This window comes from Bos grunniens, chromosome 19 (genome assembly GCF_055505025.1).
Source record: "Bos grunniens cultivar Pamir isolate PY7600 chromosome 19, Bosgru_T2T1.0, whole genome shotgun sequence".
NCBI classification, from domain to species: Eukaryota; Metazoa; Chordata; class Mammalia; order Artiodactyla; family Bovidae; genus Bos; species Bos grunniens.
This window is the reverse complement of record NC_141183.1, coordinates 39,480,238-39,492,480: the sequence shown is the minus strand read 5'-3', so window position 1 is coordinate 39,492,480 and position 12,243 is coordinate 39,480,238. Positions and strand designations below refer to the sequence as shown.

General features: G+C 39.6%; 1 protein-coding gene across 1 annotated transcript; it reads right to left on the bottom strand.

Annotated features, from left to right (window-relative positions):
- Positions 1-5,246: 5,246 nt before the first annotated feature.
- LOC147352310 (olfactory receptor 1A1-like) lies at positions 5,247-6,250 on the bottom strand. The gene has a single exon (XM_086359660.1). It carries the CDS (start codon positions 6,248-6,250, stop codon positions 5,321-5,323), a length of 930 nt encoding a protein of 309 aa, XP_086215786.1. The 3' UTR covers positions 5,247-5,320.
- Positions 6,251-12,243: the final 5,993 nt, after the last annotated feature.

The window sequence follows — 12,243 nt, the reverse complement described above, 5'->3', positions numbered from 1 at the left end:
AATAACCTAACCCTACACCTAAAGCAACTAGAAAAGGAAGGAATGAAGAACCCCAGGGTTAGTAGAAGGAAAGAAATCTTAAAAATTAGGGCAGAAATAAATGCAAAAGATACAAAAGAGACCATAGCAAAAATCAACAAAGCCAAAAGCTGGTTCTTTGAAAGGATAAATAAAATTGACAAACCATTAGCCAGACTCATCAAGAAACAAAGGGAGAAAAATCAAATAAATAAAATTAGAAATGAAAATGGAGAGATCACAACAGACAACACAGAAATACAAAGGATCATAAGAGACTACTATCAACAATTATATGCCAATAAAATGGACAACGTGGAAGAAATGCACAAATTCTTAGAAAAGTATAACTTTCCAAAACTGGACCAGGAAGAAATAGAAAATCTTAACAGACCCATCACAAGCACGGAAATTGAAACTGTAATCAGAAATCTTCCAGCAAACAAAAGCCCAGGTCCAGACAGCTTCACAGCTGAATTCTACCAAAAATTTAGAGAAGAGCTAACACTTATCCTGCTCAAACTCTTCCAGAAAATTGCAGAGGAAGGTAAACTTCCAAACTCATTTTATGAGGCCACCATCACCCTAATACCAAAACCTGACAAAGATCCCACAAAAAAAGAAAACTACAGGCCAATATCACTGATGAACAAAGATGCTAAAATCCTTAACAAAATTCTAGCAATCAGAATCCAACAACACATTAAAAAGATCATACACCAGGACCAAGTGGGCTTTATCCCAGGGATGCAAGGATTCTCCAATATCCACAATTCAATCAACGTAATACACCACATTAACAAATTGAAAAATAAAAACCGTATGATTATCTCAATAGATGCAGAGAAAGCCTTTGACAAAATTCAACATCCATTTTTGATAAAAACTCTCCAGAAAGCAGGAATAGAAGGAACATACCTCAACATAATAAAAGCTATATATGACAAACCCACAGCAAACATTATCCTCAATGGGGAAAAATTTAAAGCATTTCCTCTAAAGTCAGGAAAAAGACAAGGGTGCCCACTCTCACCATTACTATTCAACATAGTTTTGGAAGTTTTGGCCACAGCAATCAGAGCAGAAAAAGAAATAAAAGGAATCCAAATTGGAAAAGAAGAAGTAAAACTCTCACTATTTGCAGATGACATGATCCTCTACATAGAAAACCCTAAAGACTCCACCAGAAAATTACTAGAACTAATCAATGATTATAGTAAAGTTGCAGGATATAAAATCAACACACAGAAATCCCTTGCATTCCTATACACTAATAATGAGAAAACAGAAAGAGAAATTAAGGAAACAATTCCATTCACCATTGCAACGGAAAGAATAAAATACTTAGGAATAAATCTACCTAAAGAAACTAAAGACCTATATATAGAAAACTATAAAACACTGGTGAAAGAAATCAAAGAGGACACAAATAGATGGAGAAATATACCATGTTCATGGATTGGAAGAATCAATATAGTGAAAATGAGTATACTACCCAAAGCAATTTATAGATTCAATGCAATCCCTATCAAGCTACCAACGGTATTCTTCACAGAGCTAGAACAAATAATTTCACAATTTGTCTGGAAATACAAAAAACCTCGAATAGCCAAAGCTATCTTGAGAAAGAAGAATGGAACTGGAGGAATCAACCTACCTGACTTCAGGCTCTACTACAAAGCCACAGTTATCAAGACAGTATGGTACTGGCACAAAGACAGAAATATAGATCAATGAACAAAATAGAAAGCCCAGAGATAAATCCACGCACATATGGACACCTTATCTTTGACAAAGGAGGTAGGAATATACAATGGATTAAAGACAATCTCTTTAACAAGTGGTGCTGGGAAAACTGGTCAACCACTTGTAAAAGAATGAAACTAGAACACTTTCTAACACCATACACAAAAATAAACTCAAAATGGATTAAAGATCTAAACGTAAGACCAGAAACTATAAAACTCCTAGAGGAGAACATAGGCAAAACACTCTCCAACATACATCACAGCAGGATCCTCTATGACCCACCTCCCAGAATATTGGAAATAAGAGCAAAAATAAACAAATGGGACCTAATTAAACTTAAAAGCTTCTGCACATCAAAGGAAACTATTAGCAAGGTGAAAAGCCAGCCTTCAGAATGGGAGAAAATAATAGCAAATGAAGCAACAGACAAACAACTAATCTCAAAAATATACAAGCAACTCCTACAGCTCAACTCCAGAAAAATAAATGACCCAATCAAAAAATGGGCCAAAGAACTAAATAGACATTTCTCCAAAGAAGACATACAGATGGCTATCAAACACATGAAAAGATGCTCAACATCACTCATTATCAGAGAAATGCAAATCAAAACCACTATGAGGTACCATTTCACGCCAGTCAGATTGGCTGCGATCCAAAAGTCTACAAGCAATAAATGCTGGAGAGGGTGTGGAGAAAAGGGAACCCTCTTACACTGTTGGTGGGAATGCAAACTAGTACAGCCACTATGGAGAACAGTGTGGAGAGTCCTTAAAAAACTGGAAATAGAACTGCCTTATGATCCAGCAATCCCACTGCTGGGCATACACACTGAGGAAACCAGAAGGGAAAGAGACACGTGTACCCCAATGTTCATCACAGCACTGTTTATAATAGCCAGGACATGGAAGCAACCTAGATGCCCATCAGCAGATGAATGGATAAGAAAGCTGTGGTACATATACACAATGGAGTATTACTCAGCCATTAAAAAGAATACATTTGAATCAGTTCTAATGAGGTGGATGAAACTGGAGCCTATTATACAGAGTGAAGTAAGCCAGAAAGAAAAACACCAATATAGTATACTAACATATATATGGAATTTAGAAAGATGGTAACAATAACCCTGTGTATGAGACAGCAAAAGAGACACTGATGTATAGAACAGTCTTATGGACTCTGTGGGAGAGGGAGAGGGTGGGGAGATTTGGGAGAATGGCATTGAAATATGTATATCATGTATGAAACGAGTCACCAGTCCAGGTTCGATGCACAATATTGGATGCTTGGGGCTGCTGCACTGGGACGACCCAGGGGGAGGGTGTGGGGAGCGGGGAGGGAGGGGGGTTCAGGATGGGGAGCACGGGTGTACCTGTGGCGGACTCATTTCAATGTTTGGCAGAGCTAATACAATATTGTAAAGTTTAAAAATAAAATAAAATTAAAAAAAAAAGAAAGATCTACTTTTTCTGAAACTATATGGCGCATTTGGAGCTTGTTTTGTAGCACTCATCACTGTTTTCCTTGTGTTGGCTATTGTTTCATCTTTTTTCTAAAACAAGCATTTGTAGGCCCACTCAATGTTATTATGACAACACAATAAAAATACACTGTGCCGTGTGGTTTGATGAATAGAAAATTGAGAGACACATAGCTTGACTCATAGGAACATCAAGTCAAACTTGTACAAGTTTGTTTTTCCTCCAACCAGAATCCTCATTCTCCATTATACCCCCCCTTTTCTCGAAATTTAGTCATTCTACAGAGGCTCTTAGATAATTTTATCTGTTCCCAAACTTTACTTATCAGTGCCACTCTGATTCATGCTCTGTTAATTTTGCTGCAAAGCTTCATATCTTCATTGTATGATTTATTGAACATTTCCCTGAGTGTGTTCCTCAGGAACCTTTAAAGTCTGCCCAAAATAAACCTGGTTTTCTTAAAATTATTCTCTTATTCATTATTTTCAATAAAAGCATCATTTTCTAGGGGCTTCCCAGGTGACTCAGTGGTAAAGAATCTGCCTGCAATTGAGGAGACACATTGGGTCAGGAAGATCCCCTGGAGGAGGACATGGCAACTCACTCCAGTATTCTTGCCTGGAGAACCCCATGGAAAGAGGAGCCTGGTGTCTACAATCCATGGGATCGCAAAGAGTTGGAATGACTGAAACAACTTAGCACACACTCATGAGGATTCAGAGCCCCAGGAATGAAATTTGCGTCATGTCCGCAGGTGAGGACCAAGTAAAAGCAGCTTGGCAGCTCCTCTCAGAGATGTGAGCTTCAGGCATGTGGTCATCCCTCTACTGAACTCCTAGGTTCTGGTAACACCACCTATCCCATTCCTTTCCCCCAGTTCTAATGAAAACAGCTTCTTTTTGCACTTAGTAACTTTTGGATTACTCTGATGCTGGGAGGGATTGGGGGCAGGAGGAGAAGGGGACGACAAGGATGAGATGGCTGGATGGCATCACTGACTTGATGGACGTGAGTCTGAGTGTACTCCGGGAGTTGATGATGGACAGGGAGGCCTGGTGTGCTGCCATTCATGGGGTCGCAAAGAATTGGACACGACTGAGCGACAGAACTGAACTGAACTGAACTTTTGGATTATATCAGTATTCATCTTTTATCTTGTTTTAGTCATGTTCAGAATTCATCTATATAGCTAATTCCTTGTGTTAAGTCTATATAATTTTTGCTTCCCGAATGGTTCCAAAATTACTTTATAATGTACCCAGTATAGAATAGATGGTATATAATGTCAAATCTATTCATGTCTAATCATTATCAGAGTAAATTTATTCACTTACATTCATCCATTCTACCTTCACAAACAATTATTGATTGCAATGACCAACATTTGTAGAAATAGAGCAAAGTGTTGAGACAACTCTTGTCCTCAAGGTTTTCAAGCAAAGTAGGGGTGATATAGCCTAATAATTCTCCAAATTGATGTTTAAATAATAACTTGTAGACTCCAAAGCATGAAATACTGTGATACTTACCTTCTAAGACAGAGACAAGGCAGACCTTTTCTATTTATATTATGTACACCTTAAGCCATGATTGAGACATTCTCAAGGCTTCCTAGGTGGCTCAGTGGTAAAGAATCCACCTGCCACGCAAGAGATGCAGGTTCAATCTCTGGGTCAGGAAGATCCCCTAGAGAAGGAAATGGCAACTCACTCCCATATGCTTGCCTGGGAAATCTCATGGACAGAGGAGCCTGGAGGGCTGTGGTCCATGGGGTCCCAAAAGAGTTAGACAGGACTTAGCAATTAAAACAACAACAACAGACATTCTCAACTTTACTCTGCCAGTCAGTAGCCTCATTGGAACAGGATCTAATAACCTTCCTGCCACTCTGCCAAAGGAGCAATAATATGTATAAATGGATAATAGGATGTCTCATCAAACTGTTACCAGATTTCTGAAAAAAGAAATTTAATGTCTGTACAGATTAAGGTGGCTTCTTGGAGGGGGAGCTGACTTTTCAAGTATATTTTAATTGGTTTAGTGCAGTCTCTAACATTATCTCACATTGGTTATGAAAAGATTCTCCTGCTGAAGAGTTTCCCCAGGGCAGCCTTCATGTCCCGATTCCTCAGACTGTAGATGAAAGGATTTAGCATTGGAGTCACTGCGATGTACATCACAGTTATCACAGCATCCTTTAGGCTGTAACTAGTCAGAGGGCGGAAGTACATGCCCATGACTGTCCCATAATACAGAGAAACAACGGTGAGGTGGGAGCCACAGGTGGAGAAGGCTTTGAGCACACCTTTGGTGGATGGAACCCATAAGACTGTGGAAAAGACTCGAACATAAGAGATGATGATGCATAGTAATGGCACGGAGAAAATAGCAGCCCCCAGGTACATCATCTTCACATTAAAGTGGATGTCAGAACAGGACAGCTTGAGCAAAGAGGCAATGTCACAGTAGAAGTTGGCCACTTCCTGGTTTCCACAGAAGGACAGGCTAGCTGTAAGCAGAGTGTGGGGGAAGGCATCAGCATTTCCAATCACCCAAGACCCAGTGACTAGCAGGACACAAGTCCGTGGGCTCATAATTGTTGTGTAATGAAGTGGGCGGGTGATGGCCACAGCTCGATCAAAGGCCATAGCAGCCAGGATATAACTATCTGTGTTACCCAGAGCTAACATGAAACACATCTGTGTTAGGCATCCTCCAAAGGAGATGGCTTTGGTGCCCAGGAGATGGTTGGCCAATGCCTTAGGGATAGTCACAGAGGAGAAGAAGATGTCAACAAAGGAGAGGTTGGCAAGGAGAAAATACATGGGGTTGTGGAGGCGAACATCGAAGCGAATAGCCAAGATGATGAGCAGGTTTCCAATCAATGTGATGGGGTAAATGAACAGAAAGAGGATGAAGAAGACATCTTCCTCTTCCTGCTGACCGCTAACTCCCAGGAGGATGAAATCGAGGGTAGAGGACTGGTTGTCTTCTCTCATGGATCCTTCAGCAGGAAAGGGGAGAGGAATCCAGAATTAATGGTGAAATGCTATGTATAATGTTCTTTTTAAACCACTACTTTTGACTCCTGTAGTTGCTGTGTCAATACCTGGGTTCACCAAATCCAGAGATATGCAGTGCATTGCAGGGAAAACATTCCTGTTGGTCCATGGGGCTAGCTGACAATTAGCCCTGGACACTCATTCTAAGAAGTAAGTCATCTATGAAGTGCTTATCCTCCTCAGTCCCAGCACCATACCCAAACACCTAGGGTTTAATTATTTAACAGGCAATTAAGTTCATATTTGATGTGCTAGAAACTGTTAGTTCTTGAGGCAAAAGCATAAATATGGGAAAAGCACAACTTATCCACTTTTATTCATATATGGCAAAGTCTGCTTCAAGGACTTTAGAACTTAATGGAGAAGCCAGAACCCTACACTAATCTTATCACAGATGAAAAGCAAAGGATAATATTTTGGAGTCTTTGAGAAAGCATTCCAGTGCAAGGATGGCTAGTACAAGAAGAACCCTGAACAATTGGAAAGTGTTCCACTGACTAAACTGACAATGAGCCTCAGAGTCTAGAACATCACAACTGCCTACATTGGCATCAGAAAATTGCAGAGCATAAAGACCATCTAGGTTAGGTCATAGCAAAGTGAAATCAGTGAATTTACTTCTTGGGCATCTCATTTTTAAAGTAAACATTCACATTTGATATGTTTCTTCTATATTCCAAACTCTTAAATATATGTGATCATCTTGTTTTTCTCTTTGACCTTCCTTATCCTTTTTATGATTATTATTATTATTATTATCTCCTTTGGTGACTCATCCAATTTCATGGTGACTTTCAACTACTACTTAGTAGAAATGGATAGAAAGAACAAAGTAGATAGAATTCAGAGTTGTTTTCAAGGAAAATTCAAGAGAAACTCTAGATATACTAAAAGATTTAGGCAAGGTAGTTGCATAATAATCAATATTAAAATACTGATATTGTCTTATGTTTCTGTTGTTATCCAGTCATGTCCCATTCTTTGTGATCCTGTGGACTGTAGCCTGCCAGGCTCCTCCATCCATGGAATTCTCCAGGCAGGAATATTGGAGTGGGTTGCCATTTCCTTCTCCAGGGGACCTTCCTGACCCAGGGACCGCTAGTCTATTCCCCTTAGCAGCACTTACCCGGACACTTGTCTTATGTATTCAGAGTTATAATTTTTAAAAATTATTCCCATTCATGATAGCAAGAGAAATTTTAAGAAATAGAGAAATAATTCTTTAAAAAAGAGGAGGTCCAGACTGGCTGAGAAAAGCTACAAAACTTTACCAAACAACAAGAAACAAATAATAATAAAAAAATAGGGAGATAAATATTATTAACAGAAGTTTCAAGGTTGTATAATTGAAATGTCAGTTTACCTCTAATTAGTTTATGAGTTCCTCCCAATCCCAATCAAAATACCATAGGTATTTTTAAAGGATGATATTTACTAAACTGATCCAAAAATTCATGTAGTCTGAGAATAAAGAGCCAAGAGAACTAAGAGAGTTTGAGGCATGAGAATAAGGAGAAAGAAACTGACCTGTCAGTTATCAAAATGATTTACTCTGGTAATTCAGACAGTGGAGTGGAACTGGCGTAGAAATAGACAAACAGATCTATGTAATATGTTAGAGAGTTAGAAACAGATCCAACACTTATTAGAAGTTGATACTAAACATAGTTGGTTTAGTACTAGGCAGGGAAAGGATAGAACGTACATTTGGTAAAGAGTGCTGGGACAGTTGGATATCTATAAGACATGTATGCACTGCTGTATTTAAAATGGATAACCAACAAGGACTTACTGTATAGCACAGGGAACTCTGCAATGTTATGTAACAACCTAAATGGGAAAAGCATTTGAAAAGAATAGATAAATACGTCTATGTATAACTGAATCACTTTGCTGTACATCTGAAACTAACACAACATTGTCAGTCACCTGTGAAAGTCACTCAGTCGTGTCCAACTCTTTGTGACCCCATGGAATAGTCCATGGAGTTCTCCAGGCCAGAATACTGGAGTGGGTACCTATTCGCTTCTCCAGGGGGTCTTCCCAACCCAGGGATTGAACCCAGGTCTCCTGCTTTTGCAGAATTCTTTACCAGCTGAGCCACCAAAGAAGCCCAGAATCAAGTATACTACAACATAAAAAAGTTGTTTCCTGAAAAAAGAAAATACAGAAAAATAATTTGTAAAGGATTAGTTCAAGAAAGCAAAGTTCAGAAAATTTAGAGAGAGATTATGTTTATGAAATCAGGCTTCCTCCACACTATTTCTCCTTGTGCTGGCTGGATGGAAATGTTCAAGAGGTGGATGGGACGATGGAATCAATGGGACATGGGACGTGGTGGAGGGAGCCTGTGTCCCTAGGAGAACCATCATCCACCAAGGACACCCACTGAGACTGTTACATAAGGAAAAAAACTTTATACTGTTTAAACCATTGCATTTGTCATGTATTTGTTACCTGCCGGGAGCCACCATGGGAGATTCCACCCATGACAAAGGTCATGCAGAGAGGACCTGACAGGCAAAGGCGGAACAGGACTCAGAGGGATTCCCTGGATGTGCTCGAGCATCTACCCGGATACTAAAATCTGTCTGTCTACTGTTTATTATATTATACCTTTCACCAACTCTTCTGACATTTACAGGGGGCTATCTCCGACCACCTTTTCTGAAGAAAATCAACTTAGGGCTCTAGTTACTAAGTCTCCTGGGCTTGAAAGGAGCATTTTTACTTTAACCCCTCTGTTACTATTTTAGCTTACTTGGCAGGTTTATCCACACTCTTGCAACTAACGCACATGATTGTTCACAACACCCCAAGCACAACCTTCGAGCGATAAAAAAGCTTTATTAGAATAATACTGCATTGTTGAGCCAATGTTTGCTACCGAGTTTCCTTGTCCTTTGCCCAATGTGCGCCTGGGAGTACATTAGCAAAAATAGTTGGTATGCAAGAAAAACAAGCAATAGCCTTGGCATTAGCAACATAAAACCCTTGAGGTAGTAAGTTCTTTTTTTATTGTAACCCACTACGCCTTTGCTCCATAAGAATGTAGCTCTGTTTCCTGAGGGGCACTGAGGACTGGAAAGATAAAGGGAAAGCAGGTTTTCTGGGTGACCAACCTTTATCAAGAAAGAGTTACAAAATGTTAGCAGGCCACAGGGCTGGAAGATGATTTGCAGAACATAAGACCCTTTTTATGAAAAGCTATGCAGAAAACGTCCTGGTTTTGATGAAGGTGAAACTGATGTAATGTTGAGCTGACTCTGCATAACTCTGTATCTTTCACTTCTGGAAATGCATAACTCAGAGTATAAAAGCTCCCTTTGAAAATAAAGCTGCAGACCTGGCTTCCTCAGAGCTTGGTCTCCCCGTGTCATTCTTTTTTTCCTTTTCTCTCCTTTCTCTCTCTGTCCTTCTTTCAGGATGACTCCTGGGAACACAGGGGCTTTATTGGCTTTCTGTGTAAACCAAGGAAGATCAAGCCTCTTTCTCTTCTTTTTTATCTATCCCTAATCTCCGACGCTGTTCTCCTAAGGGAATCCCTGGAACCTGCTGGGGCTGGACCCTGGTAAGTGGCGCCCGGAACAGGGACATCTGAAGGTAAGTCTCCCCCATTGTGCAGTTTTTTGGATGGCTAGGACCCCACTCAGGGTGTCGCGGACCCCCCTGCATAAGATAGGTAGGGTGAGAAGGAGTGGGAAGTAGGAATCTTTTTGACGAAGAGGTAGAAAAGATAGAAATTTTCTGACACGGGTAACAATGAGTCAAAAGAACAACAAATAGGAGTAATCTTGCAACTGTTAAACAAAAGAGGAATTAAGGTTAAGAAAGCTAATGTTCAATCTTTTTTTACATTTGTACAAGAACAATGTCCTTGGTTTCCAAAAGAGGACACTGTTAACTTAGATACCTGGGAAAAGGTAGGGAAGCAGCTAAAAGCTTATTACACTTTGCATGGCCCAGAGAAAGTCCCCACTGACACCTTTTCTCTGTGGAATATGATTAGAGATGCTTTAGATCCTGCTCATGAATCTGGTTAATCCACTACATTAATTGCCAACGTGACTTAGTAGTAAAATATGTAAATAATTTATATTAATTTATTAAAATACATTAATATTATTTTGTAATTAAATAATAAAAATTTTAATATTAATAAATATTTATGTAATCTAATATATAAATGTATTGCATTTATTAAATAATGCTATTACATTATTATAACATAATATATTATTATATATATTAATTATACTTGTGTATATACATACACATTATATATGATTAATATTTAATATTAGATATGAATTACATTATAATTATTTACATTATGTAAATAATATTACAAAAATTTATTGTAAATACTTATATTTACAATAGGAGAAGGCAATGGCACCCCACTCCAGTACTCTTGCCTGGAAAATCCCATGGGCGGAGGAGCCTGGTAGGCAGCAGTCCATGGGGTCGCTAGGAATTGGACACGACTGAGCGACTTCACTTTGACTTTTCACTTTCACGCATTGGAGAAGAAAATGGCAACCCACTCCAGTGTTCTTGCCTAGAGAATCCCAGGGACGGGGGAGCCTGGTGGGCTTCCATCTATGGGGTCATACAGAGTTGGACACGACTAAAGTGACTTAGCTTAGCTTAGCTTATATTTACAATATATTACTTTAACTAATTAAAATGTACAATTATATAAATATATGTATTTATGACAATTCATAAATAAGTATAAATTATTAATAAAAACAATTTGTTAATTTTTTATAAGTAATATACTTCATCTCAAGATGACGGAGATTTAAAAGAGGCAGCAGCCCGATACCATTCTAATGAAGATTGGTCTTTTTTAGCTAAAGATGCTCCTAAGAGCTTAAGAGAAACATCCCCAATCAGACCATCCCTAAAATTCAGTTACCAAACAGTTAAAAAATCTCTGGAACAGGGGAAGAGAAACATGGGCCAAAAAGGGTTCCTGTAGATGCTTTTGCTCTGTAAAATATGATTAGAAATGTCCTGGACCCTCGTCATGAGGCTGTTAGATAGCCTGTGGGGGAGGCTATAGCGGTAGATGTTGGTGGGTCTCCACTTTCTGCGCAGATCATATTTTCTGCCATTGACGAAAAAAAAGGAGGGAGACTGTACTCTACCTCCAGAGGAAGGAAAGGGCTTGCAGGACGCTGCGGCCGGGCGCCCTGGTGAGCCCCCTGGTGAGCCCCCTCCCCCTCTACGCAAACCTTTAAAAACTTACCCACCACTTTCCGATTTAAGGTGATGGCCCCCGCCTCCTTTGCGCCTCCCAGGGCCCAGGAGTTCCCCACTTTGCCCCCAAAGCCTCCCAAAGCGTTGCCTAAGCCTGAAAAAGATAAAAAGTTTTTTGAACAAAGGAGCTTTTAAAGCAGACGCATGCACAATATGCAGAGCGTGCTCCTAGGAGAAAACCCCCTCGGGGGGCCTCACCCAGGCTGGGAGAGCGGCAGAACGAGAAAGGGATTTAGCCACAATATTAACCCCTGACCTGCCGGTTACTCCAATTCCAACGGGAGTGGCCGGCCCCCTATCTGAAGGCATTGTAAGATTTGTGCTGGGGTGTAGCTCACTTTCTTTTCAAGGAATTTCGGTAGTGCCTGGTGTAGTAGATTCTGATTATATTGGAGAAATTAAAGTTTTGATCTCGCCGCCTACCAAAATTGTGCAAATTAATAAGGGTCAAAGAGTAACACAGCTTTTGCTTTTACCTTATTATCAGACAGGAAAAAACTTGACTTCTCAAGTGAGGGGCCACAGAGCATTTAGATCTAGTGAGCTAGCCTTTTGGGTACAGAAAATTACAGCTCCAAGGCCTTTAAAAGATCTTTTAATTCAAGGAAATAAAATGTCAGGGCTGAGTTATGAACAGTTATTTAGGCTTTTCAACATTTAAG

What these genes read in the sequence shown, in the direction of transcription:
- LOC147352310 (XM_086359660.1), bottom strand. Translation starts at nt 6,250, where the DNA reads ATGAGAGAAGACAACCAGTCCTCTACCCTCGATTTCATCCTCCTGGGA.